The sequence below is a fragment of the Lutra lutra genome, chromosome 18, assembly GCF_902655055.1.
Source record: "Lutra lutra chromosome 18, mLutLut1.2, whole genome shotgun sequence".
NCBI classification, from domain to species: Eukaryota; Metazoa; Chordata; class Mammalia; order Carnivora; family Mustelidae; genus Lutra; species Lutra lutra.
In genome coordinates, this window is record NC_062295.1 from 21,989,081 (window position 1) to 22,011,815 (window position 22,735).

Below are 22,735 nucleotides of genomic sequence, written 5' to 3' on the forward strand. Positions count from 1 at the left end.
AGCTTTGAGACCTCTGGCAATAGGGTCCTCACTGACCCTCAGTTTCCTCTTCTATGACATGAGAATACTTAAGCCCACCTTGCCGGCTTGCCAGGAAATGACATACGAAATGTAAAATGCCCGTCGCACAATAATCTTGATTCATGTTGTTCTGAGTCACTGCCTTACAGGTATGGGAAATGTCCCAAGCCATAACAGACAGTACGAGTCAAAACAACAAGGAGATAAAAGGAGAGAGTGATGTCCCCAAACCTTCTCCTAGGAGAAGAGCCACTGCAGTCCAGCTTCAAGTTTAGCATGAGCTTCCGGGCCCCCAGGGCAATGAGAGAAATGGGATGATTCTCCTAGCTCTTGGGGAGGAGGAGTTGGGCCGTGCTGGTTGGGAGAAGCAGGCCTTTCCTGGTCCAGGTTTCAAGGAGGTGCGGTTAGTAGGAGTCTCTTCTGTACTTGGGCCACCAGCAGTACCTTCACTCCCCCAACAAATATCTCTCCCTTCTCTCCTCTTTTACACAAGCACTGGCCTATAGCACGCATGGTGTATATCCTGCTTCTGAATCTCGGAGACTGTTCCTTTTGTATACAGACCTGCCCATTACAGCTATGACTTACTCCCCATTCCCTTTCTCCCGAGCATTTGGCCTATTTTCTAACGGCCTGCTGCTACAAACAGGACTCGCTTTGCCTAGAAAACTTTGGGCACAGGGGAGTACATTTTATCTGGAAGTCACTCATCTTCCCTGGGTGTGAACTTACCACCAGTGCCTCACTGAGTCTCTTTCCCTCATCCCTGGTGCAGATCATGGACGGAGAACCCTATTGCGAGAAGCGGAGGAAGCTTTAAGATGCAATTCACGGACAGCCCCCAGCAAAGTCCAGCGCCGCGGATGGCACCAGGTCTGGGAGCCCTGGGCAGTGTTGAGACACATGGCCCCTGCTCATGCTTTAGAATAAGGAACAGGGTTCTTGTGGGAACAGAAACATAATCCTGGCATTGGGAATCCCTGTGGGCCTTGGTGGGTCTGGCAGGGTACCACATGGGTGTCCTCTCTGTGTGTGGTATTGGCTCCTAGAAGGTAGAGGGGTCTGGGGGTCCTCTAGTCCCCTCTCTGTGGCATGATCCTCCCCTCCAGATGGGGGATGGGGCACACCAGCACAGACTCACAGCCCCATGGTGATGACTTGTTTACATAGCTATCTTTTTTTTTTTAAAGATTTTATTTATTTGACAGAGATCACAAGTAGGCAGAGAGACAGGCAGAAAGAGTGGAGGAAGCAGGCTCCCTGCAGAGCAGAGCGCCCGATGCGGGGCTCGATTCCAGGACTCTGGGATCATGACCTGAGCTGAAGGCAGAGGCTTAATCCACTGAGCCACCCAGGTGCCCCTACACAGCTATCTTTTACTGCACACCTACTACATGCCTTTGTCCTCACGGCAGACTGGTAGGGCAAGTTCCAAATTTCTTCCTGTTTTAAGGAAGCCAAGAAAATGAATGCTCGGTAAAGCTAAGTGAGCTTTCCAAGGCCAACCACTAAGAAGTGACAGCAGCAAGACCCGAGCCTAGATCTGTGCTCCAGGTGCCGTATTCCTGCCCATGTAGTCCTTACCTTACTCACACTTGCCCTGGGGTCAATGGGTCTCAACCCCCACAGCGCATTCACATTACCTGGGAGCCCCACCCCCCAGAGATTCTGACTCACTTGGTCTGAGATGAGGCTTAAGCAATGGTGTGTGTTTTAATCCTGTGGTCCCCCACATTGATCTTTTACACTGTGCCATATCGGTAGGTCTGTAGGAAATTTTTCTGTAAGTTTTATTGGCCCGTCTTTGCAATCACCTTGTAGGTCTGTAACTGTTGTCATTGTTCCCTTGATGAAACTGAGGGCCAGAAGGATAAGGTGACTTGCTCAGAGCCACATAGCCACTAGGGAGGTTTGAACCCCAGACCTGTGACCCCCAAACCCATTGGTCTTCCCTTGCCTTTGTGGGTCTATAATGAAGTATTGAAGGGTTTTTCTGGCCATTGAATCCCACAGCCTTATCTCAGTGCAGAAGAGCAAGGCCTACGGGGCCCATAGCTCGGAGGCCTCCTTTTGTCCCCAGCAATGAATGTTAATTTCTCATTAAGGAAGCCTTTCTCCACTTCCCACTTCAGACCTGCCTAGTTGTTTTGAGTGCCTTCTATTATCAGGAGCCATATTTGCATCTTAGACTGTGACTTCACGGCTGGCCCCAGAGCCTGTGCAATTTAAAAAGACTTGGGTCTAAGATTAATTAGAATCCCCCCCACCACACCTCTCCCTGTGGTCCCACACTTCACGGGGCCTAATCATGGCTAATTTCCTGGCTTCCTAATGCCGTGAAGGCTGTAATTGTCCTTCTGCACCGTATCAGTCAGGGGTCAGTCAGTGCCTAACCATAGAGACCACTCGGGCTGTTGTAATCAGAGATGAAGGGAAGGGAGGGAAGCAGGTGCTAACAAGATCTCCGGGTGACAAGAGGAGGGATCCCGAGTGGGAGGCTGGGGGGCCTCTTGGAATGGCACCCAGCCTTCCAGCACAGCCTGCCAGGAAAGCCACTACCTAGGACACGGCGGGGCGGGTGGAGGATCCGCATCAGGGACGCGTCACCTTAGCTGGCTTCCAGAAAGCAGGTGGCCACCACCACCACTGTTGGCCTCTGTTGATGCTGTACCTGCTAGATCAGCCCTGACTATAGCTGGTCCCACCAGGCTGGGGCACTTGAAAACTTGTCTCCTCGGCCACTGTGCTCAGCCCAGAATCAGCCACTGTGTGTCCCCTTCTTTCCACCTCACTTTTGCTCTCCCTGCTTGCAGGAGGCTGGCTGATGGGCAGTACCTAGCTCGCTTCCAGAATGTCCACAGAAAGGGCATCTGGGAAACATAGACTGACTTTCTGGCCTCTACTGAACACACAGGCATCCTAGGTGGAAAGCGGAAGGGGTCCTGGGAGTTCAGCCCACCCCCCTACTACCCTGTTCCCCCCACATGCGGTGTTTTGGGGACCATTCTCCCTTGATATGGATAAACCGGAGAGCATTCAGTGGTCAGGTCCCAAAAGACATCACCCTTTAATTTTAAATTAACCTTTATTACCCTGACCCAGGCACTGTGTGAGGCTCTGGAGTTAGAAACAATCACATAAGGCTGGGTTCCCGGCTATGAGGACGGTGGGGGGACTGCCCTGCCTGCAAGGAAGATGTGACAGCCGGTCCAAGCGTACGGAGGACTGGCCTGCTGGACTTCCAAGTGAGCAGCTTGAGGCCTGTGGGCTGAACTTGTCCCCCGGAGAATGTTTTTTGGACTCAAAACGGTTTAAAAGAATCTTAGTCACTCACTAACATTTAAATTCAAAAGTTTTTCTGTTTTTTGTTTTTTGTTTTTTTTTTTTAAAAGCTCCATTCCGACTTCCCTGGAAAAATGGAAAGAGCTGGCTGTCATGGTCGGCTTCCCCTTCCCTTGAGGCCGCCGTCAGCAGAGCTCGGTAACAGTGGCCCCATGAGGCCGGGTACATGCAGACCTGTTGCCCACAGTCCCCACCACTCCCTTTAGCGCCCCAAGTTGAGGCGAGTGGTGGCTATGGTTGGTTGCTGTGCTCTGGCTGCTGTTTCCCTCCTACCGGGTAGCTTCCCACCTTTCCATTTCCCTCCTGGCCCACTGGAGCCTTTGAACCCGTGGCCCGTGGAGGAACTCCAGCCTGTAGGTGCTGGAGTCAGCGCCGTGAGTGAGGCAGGCGGGGCCCTGCTGGCCTGGAGCTCACGCTTCCCCTACGAGGGTGGGGGTAATGGGGAGACTCTGCGGGGCAGCCGCTCTAGAGAAGGGGGGCAGCAGAGTCTTCCCTGGGGGCCACCCCTGACCTGATCGCTGAGGAGAAGCAGAGCCAGCCCCATGAAGGTCTGGCGGGAGTCTCCTAGTGGAGGACATGGCGGGGGCGGCAGGAAGGCGGGTCAGGCTGAAGGGTCCCTGGGGTAGCTGGTGAGCAGGGGTGGAGAGGCTGAGTGTGGGGGTCAGGGGTCACAGGTCACAGTGGGCAGACACAGGAGGAAGTTTGGATTTCATTTTATTTTTTTTTATTTTTTTTTTTTAAGATTTTTTATTTATTTATTTGACAGAGAGAGATCACGAGTAGACGGAGAGGCAGGCAGAGAGAGAGAGAGAGGGAAGCAGGCTTCTTGCTGAGCAGAGAGCCCGATGTGGGACTCGATCCCAGGACCCTGAGATCATGACCTGAGCCGAAGGCAGCGGCTTAACCCACTGAGCCACCCAGGCGCCCCATGGATTTCATTTTAAATGCAAAGAATCTTCTGGAGAGTTTTCAGTAGGAGACCTACGTGTTTGGGCTCACGTTTTAAGAAGATCCCCAGCGGCTGCATTCCAAAAGATGCCCACAGGGCCTAGTGGCTGTAGGAGGACCAGGCAGGAGACTTGGAAGCAGGGCTCCCCCATCCCCCGCCGTGAGCCTAATGCAGCCTGTGTCTCTTTGTCCCCCAGCCTCCACCTCACAGCTCTGTCCCTGGCCCCCAGAGACCCCTAATCATCTCAGCTTCCTTGACCCATCCCAGGGTGTCATCACCCGGGTCTTCCCAGAATTGGTTTGCGGAAATTGTGCAGGAAAGAGACCATCTGAATCTCTCAGTCGGTCAGCCTGGGCCAGATGCCTGCTCCTGCCCTGCTAGGCTGTGACCAGAAGCGAAAAGCCTGCTTGGGGCCCCCAGCTTCTCGTCCAGGACAGTAGGTAGACCCGGTGGTAACCGAACTGTTACCAGAAGAAAGAGGGACCGATTGGGTTTCCTTTGGCCCCAAGTAGTGGAGCTAAGTGGAAAGGTTCTCCCTGGTAGAAAGTACATGGGGACAGGTTTGGGGGTACGTAGGATGGAGAGGAAGGCAGTCTCGACCTCACCCTTTTGGGTGGGCTCCGCTGTCCTTGGAGGCAGCCAGAGGTTGGCAGTGGCAAAGGCAGCAGAATCCCCAGTGGCCAGGGTGGCCAGCTCTCAAAAGCCACTCCATCAGGAGAAGTCCCACTGCCTACTCCCGGTCCTGGGGTTGCTCCTGTGTGGCTGTGCCCAATAGGGAGCCACACAGGCACTCGGTGTTTTGGCACTAACCATGGCCTGGTCAGCAGGGGACACGGAGGCCCAGCGCTCAGGGACCCCCGAAGTCTCAGCCACCCCAGCCAGCACTGCTCCCCACCATGGCCTCCCTGCCCTCTTCAGCTGGCTAGCTTGCCAGTTTTTCCGACTGTTGCCCTAAACTCTCTGGGGTCACACGTCCCCTTCCCAGTGACCAGGACCAACACCTTCACCTCTTCCAGTAGAATAAGCTCCCTTCTTAGGGTCTTGCCCACCAACTAGGAAGCATTTTTCGGGTAGAGATGCCCCTGATGGAAGGGGCTGTTGGGATCCTTGCTCTCCAGAAGGTCCCAGAGTCATCCGGACACTGGCTAAGAGCCTGACCTGGAAAATCCTTCCTGGGGACCCTCCGACTGTGGGAGAGCCAAGGAGGGGACTGGTGGGGCAGTGTCAGCCTCCGAGCTGCCGCCGTGGCAACCATGGGGTGGGCTGGAAGTGATCAATGGGCTCTTGTTGGGACTGTCCTTTCTCCCCCACCCTTCTCAGCCTCAGATCTTTCTCCTGCTATCACTGGATTAAGATTTATGGCTTCCTCAGCCTTGTAATACTTGGGTGGACAACGGCCTAATCAGCAGAGCCGTCGTTTACCAAAATGCTGTCAGATTTGATGAACGTCACCAGCTCTTAGCATTAAATTGGTAGTGAAGGGATTGGCCTTTCAGCAATTTACTGGGGGTTGGGCTTTCCTTAAAGGCCCGGAAGGCGAGTTCATTGCAACGGAAAGCAGAGGCTTTGCTCTCACTCTGCTGCTGTATCCCGTTTCCTAAGGCGGGCCAGGCAGCTAAAGCACCCCCAGGAAAGCTCACGAGTACAAAAGTGAAGCCCTTTCCTTTGTTTTCCTATTTCTGAGTTTTGAAAACCCCTGCCGTGAGGACAATAAATGAAACAACCCATAAAGCATCAGCTTTGACAGCGACCTTGTATGACGCAGACTGTCAAGAGTGTCAAAGAGCGCTATTATTTGTAAGAGATAAGACAAATCCGGGAAGAACCTAGCAAATAAGGTAGATTTACTCCCCACCCTAAACCTGCCTGGCAGGATCTTCAGAGCTCTCCTGCCTCTAGGGGGAGCCACTCACATACTGCACAACCTGAACAACCATACAGGGCAACCCCTAGCCTTGATCTTTCTCATCTGCAGGAGCTTGAATGCATACCTCTTAGAACGCTTTGCTAAGGGGGCAGTAGATACACACAGATCACTCTGGGCCTGGCCTTGGGCTGGCAAACTGAACAGGGGTGTCTGGATTTTAAATCCTGTCCTGGCATGTGGGTGATACTGCAGGGGTCTACCCAGGTCTGGGCACCACAGGTAGGCAGGAGAGAGCAACCACTTAAAAGCACCCACTCTGGGTAAAGCAGCATGCCAGGCGGGGAGCCAGCGAGGAGCTCGGGCATCATCCTTGTGAGCATGTGAAGGTGGGAGGCAGGGAGCCGGCGCCTCCTGGGGGCTGGGTTGGAACCTGCCAGCCTCGTGCTCCTTTTGGGAGGTGGGCGTCGTCGTGTGGGGGAGACGGCTCCCCATCTTCTCCAGTGGCAGCAGAGCCACCTCCCTGGGGCTGGGGTGGGAGAGCAGGCCAGATGGAAGACTATTTCTTCCCCTCTTCAGCACCCACTCAGCATTGAAAACTCTTTCTGGACCACGTTAATTTTGTCAGATGTTGCTTCCGAAACGTGTTCCTCCATTGTGTGTGCTGTGTGCACTCCCTAAGGCCAGGCCATTGGTGGTTACATTTTTTTTTTTTTTTTGCTATCTTGACGTGCTTCCAGAACCTTGTATGCAGTCAGGATTCAGTAAGAATTTCCCAATTAAGTGCCCTCATGCCTACTGCAAAACCGTCCCCTGACCTTTTGGCAAGGCGAGCAATTGTGTCAAGCTCCGAGGAAAGGAGAAGGACGCTTCTGGGAAAAGGGAGGATGGGAAAGTGGCAGTGGAGAGAGACATACCTGCACTCTCCTCCTTGAACCCTGGAGGTCGTTCTCATATTTATCATTCAGATCAGACCAGCAGAACTGCATTAATGCCACAGCTCTTTCACTGGCCAGTGGTAAAGCCCAGTTCAGGCATGGCTGGATACAGGTGCTCAGACAGTGTAGCAGGGCTCATTCTCCACCTTTCAACTCTGTTTCTCTCCATGCTGCTCTGTGTGATGCCAAGGGGGCCACCACCAGCTCCCACCTTACATTCTGTCACCCTGCTATTGGCATTTCTTGGCTCCCCTGAACCGATCACCTAGTCGCTCTGGGCCCTCAGGATTTAGTGCTCAGTTCTGCTGGGCCTGTCATACACTCCAACCACCCATGGACTCCATTCCACATGAACACTTGGATTGGGGGTGAGGAGGTAGAGGATTTCCCAAAAGAAAATCAGGGTGCTTTTGCCTGAAGACGGGAGTGAATGGAGGAGATAGGTGGAAACAGCAGCACTCCCCGCCCCCTGCCAACAAAACTTAGGCTCACACTACTGAAACTTCATTGTGCATGTAAGTCACCTGGGCTCTTGTGGAAATGCAGATTCTGATGCCTCGCTCTAAGACGGGCTTGAAATTCAGCATTTCTCACAAATTCCCCAGGAGAAGCCAAGGCTACTGGTGCATACACCAGTGGAGTACATGGAGTAGTGAGGTCCTAGTCCAAGCCTTCCCTTTCTAGATAAAGGAACAGAGAGCCATGGAGGGGCCAGGCTGTGCCCCATGCCCAGTGCCCTCCCTCTGTGCTGTTCCCCCTCCACGCTGCCTCCCCTTATCCCGCTTTCCTGCCCTCCCTCCTTCTGTCTGTCTCTTTCTCTCTCTGTCTCTGTGTCTCTCTCATTGAAGCATTTGGGCGCTATTGACTGATTCCTGAGAAGGAGGGGGAGCCTGCCCTCCCCAGAGTAATGGTTGAAAATCTATCTTGGAGATGAACTTCAAAGCCCTTATAGCTTCATCCTGGCCCGAGGCAAGAAAGCTCTCAGGAGTCTCCTGGCCAGGAAGCCCCAGGTTTTAGGTATTCTGTGTCCTGCTTCCCTCCGTACAGACTGCAGCCACCATGGGAATGCTCTGAGAGCAAGCTGACACAGCCTGGGAGGCCAGGAGGCTACACTAGGAGCATGGGGGTGGGGGTATCGCCAAGGGACGGATGGCCTGAGCGAAGGGAAAGTGTCCCAGAGCACCTTCCTTCTGCCCCTCTGCCTCTCCCTGTTCTCGGACAGGGGACTCCCCACCTGCATTTTCCAGCCTCTCTTTTTCTTTACTCTTTCTTGCCGAGATCTTTTTCTCGAATGATCTATAGCCATGCCCCTGCCTACTTTTTTGAGTGCTCGATAGTCTCAGGAAATTTCTTAATTTCCCTCACTTCTCCCCAAAGACCACTGTAGCTGAAGCTGGGCACATTTCTTTTTCACATGCCCACTGGGGACGTTCCAGCAGGCCAGTTTAGTACTGGGGCCGGTGGCCAAACTCCAGCTCTTGGGCCGAATCTGGCCACAGCCTGTTCTCACAAATCAAGTGTTTTGGGGGCCTAGCCATGCGCATTTACTTAGGCAATATCTGTGGCTGCTTTCAAATGACAGTGGGACAGTTAAATACTGTGACGGAGACCGTAGGGCAGGCAAAACCTAAAATACGTCCTCTTTACAGGAAGCGTTTGACCCACCCCTGGTTTAGAGCAAGGCCTCTGGAGCCGTCCCGCTGGGGTTCAAATCAAGGCTCTGCGGCTTCTAAGCTGTGTGACCTTGGGTAAGAGGCATTCGGCCTGGTGCCTCAGTTTCCCCCTGGGGTTGCTATAGGACTAAGTGAGCTTCTAACATGCTAGGAGTGCCACTAGTGTGAAAGCGCTAATGGTGGCGGGGGTTGGTGGGGGGGGAACGATGTGACTGTGGCTGAGGAAGGTGTTCAGTCCTACCAGGGAGAGGCCCGCCGGCACTAAGGCCCTGCATTGTGTCCTTCACCGAGATAACAGCTCAGTTCACCAAGGCTGTGGGGCCACAGAGATTTATGGGGTGGAGGGTTCGAACCCAGGACACGAGGGGAAAGGCAGGGTCTAAATCCTTGTCCCTCAGAGGGGTGCTATGTTCAGTACACATGGCTTGGCCAACCTCTTCTCTCAGAAGGTGGGCCTCCCTAGAGCGAGGCCCAGAGCAGAAAGTTTAAGGAGGCCCTCACTCTTGGATCTGTAACCCCTCTAAAATGTCATGTCTCGCTTATGCCCCCCACCCAGGCCCTGGCCCGGGGAAGTCCTGAGGGGGAAAAAAAACCCCAGGGTCTCCTAAACCTGTTGGATCACAAGGCCAATTTGGGGAAGTTTATCACGCACTAACATTTTACTGATAAGGTATTTCAAACGGAAAAGTTGCTTTAAAAAAATCCTACTGAGCATGCTTTTTGTGGTAGCAACCAGTAAAGACTCCTGAGCAGAGGGGGCAGGACCCACCAGGCTGGCCCTTGAGAGCCAGTGCTGGGCCACTGTGCCTCATAGCATGACTGCTGGGGGACAGGGACCTGCCACCTCACGGTCTGTCCCCTAAGGTGCTCACCCCTTGGAGGAATCGAGGCATTTGTTCCATTGCTTCTGAAACCATCTTCTTCTGTCTAGAAATCGGTGCAGATCAGAACAGAAGCTGGCCCGCGGCTCCACATTGAGCCTCCTCTGGGCTCTTCTGAAGATTTTGAGGCCTGCGGAGATGAGACCGCCAAGGCCCAGGGTGCTGCTGGGGACCATCCGCAGGTAGGACTGACTGGCCTCGGCTTGTGTCACAGCGGCTCTCAGGGCACATGGCGACTTTCCTTCCATATGCCCCTTAGTTCTTTCACTGCGACATTTATCTCCCACACTGTAGCGAGCACCCAGACCACAGGCTAGATGCTCCACTAGGTCCCCGGAGGCCAGGTGTCAGTAAGGCTGGTGTCTGACCCCAGAGTAGCAACAGCATACAATCCCTTTACCGCGGGAGGGAGTTGAGGGGTGGGGCAAGGTGTGGTGGGCTCAGGAGAGCTTCTAGGGTATCCAGGAGGGCTTCCTAGAGGAAGTGACATTTGTCAGAGTCCTAAAAGCTGGATGAGAGGGGAGAGGAGGGTGGACAGAACCTGATGGAAAAGGACTGCAGGCAGAGGGAACAGCACGCACAGATGCCATGAGGCTGGACTTGAAGGAGCACAGTGCAGGCCCAGTGTGAGTCGGGGAGTGTGGGATGAAGTAAGGTTGGAGGGGCAGGGAGCAGATCAGGAGGTGTGCACAATGGGCTTCGTGAGGGGCAACCGTGGGTGGTTGGTTGCATTTTATTCCAAGGGCATAGCTTTTTTACATAGAATGAGTGTGTAGATCATCTCCATGGTTATGTAGAAGCAAAATTATTAGCAGGCAGCTGGACAAAGTCAGGCCTCTAAACCAAACCCTGCCCCATTCACTGGGCCTATGTTCTGCCGTGGGTCTGGGCTGCAGATGTGACAGCCTCCCTCAAAGAACAAAAATCTTGCCTCCGTACCTTTAAGAAATACATGTGACTCATAAAAGCCATGGGAATAGCGTCCAGGACACATTCCTCTGTGGTGTTGCCTGTTTGTGTCTCCTTCTTGGAACACGAAGGACAGGTAAGGAGCAAAGGGTCACTTTGTTTCCCATCCTTGCCACAAAAGTCTGCAAATAAATTGGAAATTCTGTCTTCCTGGAGAAAAAAAAAAAAAGAACATCCTTTTTTTTTTGTTTGTTTAATAGAATAACCCAGTGAATGACCTTGTTTCCTACCCAGTCCCTAGAAATGGGATTTTACAGTAGGCAAAATTGTGGTGTGGACTTTACTGCCTTTAACACCCACCTCCCACACAACACACACACACACACACACACACACACACACACACACACGCACGCACACGCTTCTGAATCAACAGAAGGTCCCTGCTCAGGGTCTGAGCACATGTCTGTGCAAACAGCCGTCCGTCTCCCTTCACTTGGGAGCCTGGTCCATCCCCAAGTTCAGTCTGTTGTAGTCTCAGCCACGCTCCCTGTCGGAGAACGTGTGCACGCCCTTCACTCAGTAAGTGGGGTAGTTCTTTCTCTTCTCCTTTGGCTATTTGGTCCCCCCCCGACCCCCCACCCCCTGGTAAATGAACATATAGTTCTTCCTTTGCAAGCTCCAGGCTCCCCGCAGCCCCAGACAGCCTGCCCCTCACGAGCTATTAAAGCTCCCATTAGCATTCCTGTGTGCGCGCGCGCGTGCTCAGAATCAGCACTCTGCCAACACTTCATTTTCTCCACCCTGAGTGCTTGATTCTATTTCTTTCTTTCCCTTTCCTCCCCATCTTGAGGGGGCACTCCGTAAGGTTTCACAGTCAATTTCCCCTTGGAGTTATTTTCCTGCTAAGTGAAAGAGTAAAATGGTGACGCCAGTGTTCGACCAAGGCAGAAGCCGTAGAGATGCAATCTGAACGAGAGAGAGAAAGGCGTGTGGCTAAATATACTCAGCCACCTCACACTGTTTGCGAGTGTAGCTCTGAAATGGAGCAAAAGGAGATGTGTGTGTGCGTGTGTACTTTTCATCTGACCTTCACTGTTGAAGCACACCAGCCTGTCTGCCTTCCATCATACCCTTAGCGATCTTCAATTTCTTGGCGGCTCTGAGTTCACAGACCGGCGTGCCACAGACATGCTCGGTTGGCCTCCAGCCCACTGACGTGCACGGGGCTTTTGAAAGAATTACTAGCTGACATTTAAGAATCAGGAGATTCCATGTCAGAATGTGAATTGGGGGCTTGCCTTGAAACACATGAACATTTGGGAGCCCCGTCCTTACGTGGCATCAGCGGCTGGGGCTAAGAAGCGGCCGCCCCCGGGGACAGGTGTGCACTGCACGGGCCACGGTCCCTGCCCCAGATTGCAGGCACCGTTCTAGACACTGAAGATAAAACAGACAATAAACAACATGTCCTATGCCAGTAGGCGATAGGGCTGATCAGAGCAACGGCAAAGGGTTGGAAAAAGATGGGCAGGGGCTTCTCAATGATGAGATGCCCTGGGAGTGGTTCTGGAGAAAGACTGGGAGCAAGCCCTGCAGGAAAGAGCTTGCCAGGCACAGGAACAGCAGGCACAAAGGCCCTGAGATGGGAGTGCAGGGGGGACATCATTGTGCCTGGGAGCTGGGTGAGCAAGAGATAGGGAAACGAGGTGAGGCCAAGGCTCAGATGGCCTGAGGCTTTGAGCCTGTCATAAAGATGAGGGATTCTACTTTGAGTTAGAGGAGAAGCCACCGTAGGGTCCTGGGCAGCTTAGGAACCCCAGTGACAAGAGGACACCTCTTTCCAGAGGGTTCTGCCAAAGTGCCAGGTCTCAGTCATGTTGGGCTTTGTGTTGCAAGGGATAATAGGGCTCCATTTGTGTATCAGGAATGAAACAAAGTGCACACTCTTCTCTATTAGTAAGATGTCTTTTTTCCCCTGGTAGTGTGCAGTCTGTATAAAAAATTTCAACTGATAACAAAGAAAATAAAAGTCTTTTCATAATTCTGCTGCCCCAGAGATCATAGATGGGTATATCCATCCAGAATAAAGATTTCTTATATTCGTTATACGTATGTATTGATTATATCCAAGAGGAGGTGGTAGATCTGGAATGTTCCAGTCCCAGCCCATTCCTAGTGAGTGCTAGCTAGTCCCTGAGTTCTGTTACCGGCTGTGAGTTTTCCCTCCATTGTGTGGGCCTTGAAGTGGGGTGAAGTGGTTATTTGCCCCCAACACAGTTCAGTGATCTCAAATCATTATTACGGGCTGTGTTTAGAAACAACTAAACTCCTGTCACAAGCTGTGTGTTCCCAGCAGCTCTGCCCCCTCTGCTGAGGCCCATGACAGCTCAGCCCCTGTGGGCACGGTGGAGATTCTCTTCTGCCATCGCTGGCCAGCCCTCCTCCAGGGGCTCAGCCAGCCCCACTGGTCCCCAGCAGGGCCCTGCAGCAAATCCCTCAGTCCGCCTTCAGCAGTTTCAGTGGTGAGGCTTAAAACCTGTCCCATTGTGTGGGTACTTCTGTTTTAGACGACCATATAAATAACTAACAGTGAGGACTGTTTATGCCTTGTTTTATTTTTGTTTTTGTTTTTTGTTTTTAAGATTTTCATTATTAATTTGGGGTAAAGAAGCAGAGGGAATGGGAGAGAGAGAAGATCAAGTAGGCCCAGCACTGAGCCTGGAGTCCAACAAGGGGCTTGATCCCAAGACGCTTAGATTGTGACCTGAGCCGAAAGCAAGGGTCAGACGCTTAACTGGCTGGAGCCGCCCAGGGGACCCCCCTTTATTTTTTATTGTTATTTTCCCATAGATGGAATTATATACCATCTGCCCTCTTTGATAAGCCTGCCTTTTTTGTTCAACCAGATGTGGTGGCCACACCTCCACGCCGGCCCTCACTCGGTCCTCACTGAGCCAGTGTTTAGGTGTTGTGCAGCCCAAGTCTGAATCCCAGTCTACTTGCTTTCCGTGTGCCTGCCGTGGCGTGGGTGAGGCAGGGATGGGTTTGACCCAATCAGCTTTGGGAGCAGGCGCAGAGAGGGAGGTAAGAGGAGGTGAGGAGGGAACCGGGAGGCGTGGAGACCAATGGAGAGGACAGGGGACCCAGCACGTCTTCAGGGACGTGAGTTGCTTTTCCCACACCCGTTCTCTCCACTTGTCCCTAGGGCACCAAGTCTTCCACTGGCACCACGCCCCGCGATTTTCATCTCTCCCTTCTGGACGCCCACGGATGCCCTGACCCTGCAAGCAATATCGACAAAGAAAGGATCCTCTTAACTATCCAGGATGTGATGGTAAGATGCATTTCAGCCTCATGTCCCCATGAAGGGCCGGGGTCTCTCCCAGAGCCAAGCCGCTGGGCTGGAGGTCGGGCCCCATGAAAGCATCTTCACCTACACCTGGGAAGATGATGCAGGTCACAGCCAGATGCAGCGTTCATAAAAACCTCGGCCCCCCCCCACTAGATTTAAAACAATACACACGAAATTTGACTTGATGCTATTTTTTTTTTAAAGATAGTGGAAGCTTGCATTAAGTGAACCCTTACTAAATTCTGGGCACTGTGGTAAGTATGTTACCTCCATTCCTGCATTAACCCTGTGAGTTAAATGCTAGGTATTTTCTTCCTTTTTTTTTTTCTTTCTTTCTTAAGATTTTATTTATTTGAGAGAAAGAGAGAGAGTGTGTGAGAGAGCACAAGCAAGGGTAAGGGGTTGAGGGAGAAGCAGACTCCCTGCTGTGCAGGGAGCCCAGTGTGGGACTCAGTCCTAGGATCCTGGGATCATGACCTGAGCCAAAGGCACATGAATGGGCCACCCAGGCACTCAAGTGCTAGGTAGGAGAGAAAGGAGGCCAGGCCTCAGAGGAACCCAGACTGGAAACCCGGACCCCATGACTCCTTACTCCTTGCAATTAACCATCGTAGGCTGGGAATTATGCCGAGCTACTTTTGCTCTCCAGAGTGCCCAGTTCTCTATAGGGACAGCGGTCTGTTTTGAATATGATTGGTGTGCTGCCTGGAAGGGAGGGGCTGAGAGGTGGCCATCTATCAGCTGAGCTTAGGATCCAGAAGACCTCTCCTTAGCAAACCCAGAGCTGGGAACAATGATGAAAAAATGTTTTTCAAAAATGAAATCCAATGAGGAAACCACCAGCCAAAGCCAAATTGAGGGACTGTCTGCGAAACAGCTGGGCTGGGGTCTTCAAAACTATCGGTGGCACGAGAAAGCCTATTCCAGATAAAAGAGGCTAACCAGATACCGCAGTTAGGCTGCATGTGATCCTTGCGGTAGGGACGGGGCAGGGGAGGGTGTCAGGGTGGTAACTGCTCTAAGTGTTGGGATGGTTTGGGAAATAAACAAACTTGAAAATTCACTGTATTATATTAGATAACAATATTGTATCGATGTGAAATTTCCTGAATTTGAGGATTATATTGTGTTTATGGAAGAGAAGGTCCTTGTTCTCAGGTCTTCCGAGAATTGGTGAAGGTGCAGGTGAAGGGTTTTTGGGTATTCATTATACGCTTCCATTATACAATTCTGGTATGTTTTCTGTAGGTTTAGCTTTTTTTTTTTTTTTTTAAATAAAGCTATTTATTTTTTTTTTTGAAGCTAGCACATTAAGGAGGAGATACTCTGCTTCAACAGAGCTAAGCATTAGCAGAGAAAGAAAGAGAAGGGTTTAAAAGGAGACCTAGTTGAGAGGCACCTGGGTGGCTCAGTCGGTGAAGCGTCTGTCTTCGGTTGAGGTCATGATCCCAGGGTCCTGGGATCAAGCCCTCACCTCAGGCTGCCTGCTCTGCGGGAAGCCTGCTTCTTCCTCTCCTACTCCCCCAGCTTGTGTTCCCTCTCTCGTTGTCTATCAAATAAATAAATAAAATCTTAAAAGAAAAAAAAAGGAGACCTAGTTGAAAAGGCTTAGTAGGATTGTATTGATGTTAATTTCCCAATTGTGCTGTTGTGCTTTATAATTATGCAAGGTGTTACCATGGGGGGAATTGGATGAAGGAAGGGTACATGGGATCTGTCTCTGTTGTTTCCTACGAACAGCATATGAAATCTACAATAAACATGACATAAAAAGTAAAAGCTAACTAAATAAACACAAATGTACATGTCCTACCTTCCAGAGGCTCAGATTCTGATCCTGGGTTTGGGCTCAAGCATTTTTTGTTTTGTTTGGTTTTGGTTTTGGTTTTGGTTTTGGTTTTTTAAAGCACCAACTTACATGAGTGTATTGTGCAGCAATGTTTGAGACCCACAGCTTTAAGAAAAGACAGAACTGTGGATCTCAAAATTTGATATCCACAAGAATCACTTAGGATATTTGTTTGAAATACATATTTTAGATTTCATTTTGAGCTAATGGAATTTGTATAGGAGACCTGCTTGCTCGCTCTCTTTCAATTAAATAAATCTTTTTTAAAAAGATTGTGTTTTTAATAGAACTCCCAGTGATTCTGAATCAGAAGACCTAAAGATTTCAGTTTACCTCAGATGGAAGGAAAATTTTGGAGATAATTTGGACTTTGTGGGTTAGATCTGGGGACCATAAAAGAAAGGAATTTTAAAATTCAAAGTTCGAATCTTTCTTCATCATATAAAAGTAAGATAACTGTGAAGTAAAAAACAAAATAAAACAAGAACAAAAATCCAAGAGATTCATAAAAGCTGGAAAAGGGTGGGAGGGAACTCCGCCCTTGTCTTCAAAACCGTAATTTGTACTTCCAGAAACTCGGTGACAGAGGATATTGCTTAAAATAATAAATGAAAGACACAAAGCCATAATAGCTCTTGATGGCATCTCCTCTATTACAGATCAATTTCTATCCAGAACATTGACCATTAGTATCAAGGAAAGACAAAATTATGTTTTAAGGCGGCGAGAAAGTCCTAATGTATTTTAGAAATATTTTCCTTCTTTCTTTCTCCTTTTAAAGATTTCATTTATTTATTTGACAGAGAGAAAGGATGTGTGCACTCGAGAGAAAGAGATAGCACATGCGCAAGCAGGGTGGGGAGGGGCAGAGAAAGAGGAAGAAGCAGGCTCCCCACTGAGCAGGGAGCCCGATGTGGAACTCAGTCCCAGAACCCTGGGATCCTGACCTTAGCGGAAGGCAGACGTTTAACTGGCTGAGCCACCCAGGTGGCCCTAGAAATATTTTCATAGAAAATTATTTTATTTAGGGTTTAAAGAGGTGAAGTTTAGGTAAACTTTAAAGAGGTGAAGTTTAGGTAAACAGAAAAGCAATTTTGTGTTATTAAAGCATCATTAAGAAAATGAATATGGGGACGCCTGGGTGGCTCAGTTGGTTAAGCGGCTGCCTTCCGCTCAGGTCATGATCCCAGCGTCCTGGGATCGAGTCCCACATCGGGCTCCTTGCTCAGCAGGGAACCTGCTTCTCCCTCTGCCTCTGCCTGCCTCTCGGCCTACTTGTGGTCTCTCTCTCTCTCTCTGACAAATAAATAAATTAATTAATTAAAAAAAAAAAGAAAAAATGAATATGAATCCTTCATATCTGGCTTTTCTCACATTAGTCACATTCAAAGTGTGTTTCAAACTAGAACAAAAAAAACAATTCAGAGAAAATAGGGGCCTGTAGGAGAGGATTTATTAGTTATGAGTTGAAAAAATTAAGCTGGATGTTAAGGTGAAAGTAGAAATACGGTGATGAATAGAAGTGGGTGTGGCCAAAAGGGCTGCAGGGTCTGCTTCAGCTCACAGATGTGTCTCCTTGGCTGGCCTCGTGCTGTGTTGGGGTCATTACTGTCAACTGCCGTATTTTAATTCCAGTGTAGCTAAATGCAGTGTTATATTAGCTTCAGGTGTACAATCGGTGATTCAACAATTCTGTACATGACTCAGCGCTCAGCATGATAAATGTACTCTTAATCCCTATCACCTAATCTCCACACACAACCCCCCCACCAGCCACCATGACCAGCTGTTTTTCTCTATAGCTAAGAATCAGCTTCTTGGTTTGTCTCTTTTTTTTTTCTTTGTTTTGTTTTCTAAATTCCACATATGGTGAAATCACATGGTATTTGTCTTCCACGGACTTACTTTGCTTAGCATAATACTCTCTAGCTCCATCCACGTTGTTGCAAATGGCAAGATTTCATTCTTCTTGATGGCTGAGTAGTATTCCATCAGATATCTATGTCACAACATTTTTAGCCATCCATCATTGGACACTGGGGTTGCCTCTGTAATTTGGCTATTATAAATAATGCTGTAATAAACATGGGGGTACGTGTATCTTTTTGAATGTGTGTTTTCCTGTTCTTTGGGTAAATACCCAATAGTGGGATTATGGGATCATATACTAATTCTTTAGTTTTTTTTTGAGGAGCCTCCATCCTGGTTGTACCAGTTTTGGTTCCCTAGTGCACGAGGGTTCCTTTTTCTCCACATCCTCGCCAACACCTATCGTTTTCTTGTCTTTTTTATATTAGCCATTGGGACAGGTGTGAGGTGGGATCTCATTGTGGTTTTGATTTACATCAAAGTGATGTTGAGCATCTTTTCATGTGCCTTTTGGCCCTCTGGAAGTCTTCTATGGAGAAATGTCTGCCCATGTCTTCTGCTCATTTTTTAATTAGATCATTTGTTTTTTTGGTGTTGTGTAAGTTCTTGACATTTTGGATACTAACCCTTGCAGATATCTTCTCCCATTCAGTACATTGTCTTTTCGTTTTGTTGATTGTTTCCTTTGCTGTACAGAAGCTTTTTGTTATTTAAAAAAAGTTATTTATTTAATTGAAAGAGAGAGAGAGAGAGAGCAGGGGGAAGGGCAGAGGGAGAAGGAGAGGGAATCACCTCCTTGGTTAGGTTTATGCCTAGGTATTTTATTCTTTTTGGTGCAGTTGTAAGTGGGATTGTTAATTTCCTTTTCCGCTACCTCATCATTAGTGTATAGAAATGCAGCAGATTTCTGTACATTGATTTTGGATCCTGTGACTTTACTGGATTAATTTATCAGTTCTTGTCATTGTTTAGTGCAGTCTTTAGAGATTTCTATATATAGTATCATGTTGTCTACGATTAGTGACTTCTTGCTTGCTGAGTTAGATGCATTTTATTTCTTTTTCTTGTCTGATTGCTATGGCGAGGACTTCCAGTCCCATGTTGAATAAAAGTGGTGAGAGCAGAGGTGCCTGGGTGTCTCAGTGGGTTAAAACCTCTGCCTTCAGCTCAGGTCATGATCCCAGGGTCGTGGGATGGAGCCCCACTTTGGGCTCTCTGCTCAGCAGGGAGCCTGCTTCCCTTCCTCTCTCTCTGCCCGCCCCTCTGCCTACTTGTGATCTCTGTCAAATAAACAAATAAAATCTTAAAAAAAAAAAAAAAAGTGGTGCAAGTGGACATCCTTTCTCTAGTTTCTTTGTCCTGATCCTGACCTTAGGGGAAAGCTCGGAGTTTTTCATCTCAGTATGATGTTAGTCCTGGGTTTTTCATACATGGCCTTTATCATGTTGAGCTATGTTCCCTCTAAACCTACTTTGTTGGTGGTTTTTACCATGAACGGATATTGTTCTTTGTCAGGTGGTTTTTATGCATCAATTGAAATGACCGTATGGTTTTTATCATCTCTCTTGTTGATTTGGTGTATCACATTGATTGTTTTGCAAATATTGAACCATCCTTGCAGCCCAGTAATAAATCCCACTTGATCATGGTGAATGATTTCTTTAAGATATTGTTGGATTTGGTTTGCTGATATTTTGTTGAGGATTTTTGCATCTGTGTTCATCAGTGACATTGGCCTGTAATTCTTTTTTTTTTTTTTTTTTTTGTAATGTTTTTATCTGGTTTTGGTGTAAGGATAATACTAGCCTCATGGAATGAATTTGAAAGTTTTCATCCTCTTCTACTTTTTGGAATAATTTGAGAAGAATGGATATTAACTCTTCTTTAAATGTGTGCTGGAATTCACCTGTGAAGCCATCTGATCTGGGATTTTGTCTGTTTTTTGATTACTGATTCAATTTCACTGTTCAAATTTTTTATTTTTTCCATAATCAGCCTGTTCAAATTTTCTGTTTTTTTCCTGGTTCAGTTTTGGGACGTTATATGTTTGTAGGAATTTATCCATTTCTTCTAGTTTGTCCAATTTGTGGGCATATACTTTTGCATAATATTCTCTTATAATCCTTTGTGTTTTGGTGGTATCTGTTTTTGTGGCTTCTCCTTCATTTCTGATTTTGTCTTTCTCTATCTCTCTCAATGAGTCTGTCTAGGTTTATTGATTTTGTTGATCTTTTCAAAGAACCAACTCTTCCTGGTTTCATTGATCTGTTCTATTATTCTTTTAGTTTCTATTTCATTTATTTCTGTTCTTCTTTTTTTTTTTTTTTAGATTATTTATTTATTTATTTGACAGAGAGAGATCACAAGTAGGCAGAGAGGCAGGAGGGGCGGGGAAGCAGGCTCCTCGCCGAGCAGAGAGCCCAATGTGGGGCTCGATCCCAGGATCCTGAGATCATGACCTTAGCTGAAGGCAGAGGTTTAACCCACTGAGCCACCCAGGCACCCCCTCATTTATTTCTGTTCTAATCTTTATTATTTTCTTCCTTCTGCTGGTTTTGGGTTTTGTTTGTTCTTTTTCTAGTTCCTTTAGGTATAAGGTTAGGTTGCTTCCTTGAGCTTTTTCTTGCTTCTGGAGGTAGGCCAGTCTTGCTATAAACTTACCTCTTAGAACAGCTTTTGATATGTCCCAAAGGTTTTAGACCGTCGTGTTTTCATTTGTCTCCATGTATTTTTTTTATTTCCTCTTTGATTTCTTGGTTGACCCATTCCTTGCTCAGTAGTGTGTTATTTAACCTCCGTGTATTTGTGTTCTTTTCAGGTTTTTTTTTCTTGTGGTTGATTTCTAGTTTCATAGCGTTATGGTCAGAAAAGATGCATGATATGACTTTAGTCTTTTTGAATTGAGACTTGTTTTGTGACCTAATATATGATCTATTCTGGAGAATGTTCCATGTGCATTTGAAAAGAGCATGCTGTTTTAGGATAGAATGTTCTGAATATATCTGTTAGACCCATTTGGTCCAATATGTCATTCAAAGTCACTGTTTCCTTGTTGATTTTCTGCTTGGAAGATATGTCCATTGACATAAGTGTGATGTTAAAGTCCGCTGCTATTATTGTATTACTATTGATTACTTCCCTTATGTTTATTATTTCCTGCTTTATGTATTTAGGTGCTCCTATATTGCTTATGTAAGTATTTCCAATTGTTATTACTCTTGGTGGATTATTCCCTTTATGATTACATAGTGTCCTTCTTTGTCTCTTGTTACAGTCTTTGTTTTAAAGTCTATTTTGTCTGAATAAGTATTGCTATCCAGGCTTTCTTTTCACTTCTATTTGCATGATAAATGCTTTTCCATCCCTTTGCTTTCAATTTGCTTGTGTCTTTATGTCTGAAATGAGTCTCTTGTAGGTAGCATATGGATGGGTCTTGCTCTTTTTATCCACTCTGGTTCCCTGTGTCTTTTGATAAGAGCATTTGTTCCAAACTAATTATTGATAGGTATGTACTTATTACCATTTTTTTACTTGTTTTATGACTGGGTTTTGTTTTTTTGTTGTTTTTTTTTTTAGATTTATTTATTTATTTTAGAGAGAGAATGAGAGCAAATAGGAGAGAGGGAGAGAATCCTTAACCATACTCCTTGCTGAGCATGATGCCCAATGTGGGACTTGATCCCAGAACCCTGAGATCATGACCTGAGCTGAAATCAAGAGTCATCAGCTTAACCAACTTAGCCTCCGTATGCCCCATTCTCATTTTTTATTACTACTTTTTCTCTCTCCTGTTTAGCTTGCTTTCCATTACTCTGACCTCCAGGTCAGTAATCTGTTCTCCTTCCTCTAGCCTACTATTCATTCCTTCTAGTGCATTCTTCATTTAAGTTATCACGTTCTTCTTTGATTAGTTCATTTTTATGTTTTCCATCTCTTTCTTGTCTCACTGAAGTCTTCCACTTTTGAGTCCAGTGAGTATCTTTAGGACCATTACTTTAAATTCTCTATCAAGTATTTACTTGTCTTTGTTCTATTTAGGTCTCTTGCTGTGATTTTGTCCCATTCTTTCATTTGGGACATTTTCTTCTGTCACCTCATTTTGTCTAACTCTCTGTGCCTCTTTCTATGTGTTAGGAAAGTCAGCTACATCTCCTGGTCTTGAAGGTAGTGGCCTTACAAAGAAGAGGTCCTGTGGTGGCCTGCCGTGCAATGTCCCCTGTTTTCAGAACCTCAAGGATGTCTCCTATGTGTGTTGCATGTGCCTGCCTATTGTAGCTGAGCCGGTGCTCCTGTCAGTCCAGTCATCTGCAGTGGCTCTCTTTGCCTGGTGAGGGCAGTGTTTGGTCCCTGTGTTGTTAGCAGGCCAATCTTGTTCTGCCTTGGGCTTGAGTTGAGTCATACCCAGCATTTGCCAGAAATGCAGTAGCACCAAACTATAGGAAGCTTTCCCTGCGTTGTCCCAGAGAAGCTTTTGTTGGTGGGCGGGGCTTGCACAGACCAGATGTCTGCCCCCAGCCCACTGCTGGAGCCACACTTGGAGTGGTATATGTAATTATCTTCTGTCCCCGGGGCAAGAGTCACTTTTAGCGGTACTGGCCCCTACCAAGTGGGGCTGCTTGCACCCTCCTAGGCTTGTGACACCACTTTGGATGGGCTCCAGCCAAGGACATATTGGAAGGGGTATGTCCACAGGAGAACTTAGGGGCAGGCACACTGTAAGCAAGCTAGAAGGGGTTGGTGCTGTGCTGGTCCCCACAGGTGTCTATGTGTCTAGACTGGGGGACAGGTAAGGGAAATGGCACTCATCAGCTCCTTTGTTCCTGGAGAAGTCTACTAAAGATCCTTGCCCCTCTAGCACACACTGTGAGACTAGCAAACAAATGTCGCTCCCATTTACCCTGCACATATTTTGAATTGCTGCTTCTGGGCTGTATCTTCTGGGCTGTCTCCCTAAGGACAAGGACTCAGTTTCCTCTCACCCTCTTGTATCTCCCAGAGCCAAGCAACTACTTTTTAAAGTTCCATGTGTCAAGCTTCACTGATGATAAGTGAGACTCAGCCCCTCTGGTTTTCAAAGCCATATGT

At 48.1% G+C, this 22,735-nt stretch overlaps 1 protein-coding gene across 6 annotated transcripts in view; it reads left to right on the top strand.

Annotated features, from left to right (window-relative positions):
* The window catches only part of KATNIP (katanin interacting protein), a 173,588-nt gene that overhangs the window by 57,485 nt on the left and 93,368 nt on the right, over window positions 1-22,735 (top strand). For all 6 annotated transcript variants that reach the window (XR_007124556.1, XM_047714380.1, XM_047714384.1 and 3 more), the window contains 3 exons: window positions 797-894; window positions 9,719-9,850; window positions 13,786-13,914. Coding sequence is in view for 5 of the 6 variants with exons in the window: in XM_047714380.1 (XP_047570336.1) it covers window positions 797-894; window positions 9,719-9,850; window positions 13,786-13,914 (359 nt within the window). In the remaining variant the exon portion in view is untranslated. The remainder of the gene's footprint in view (window positions 1-796; window positions 895-9,718; window positions 9,851-13,785; window positions 13,915-22,735) is intronic.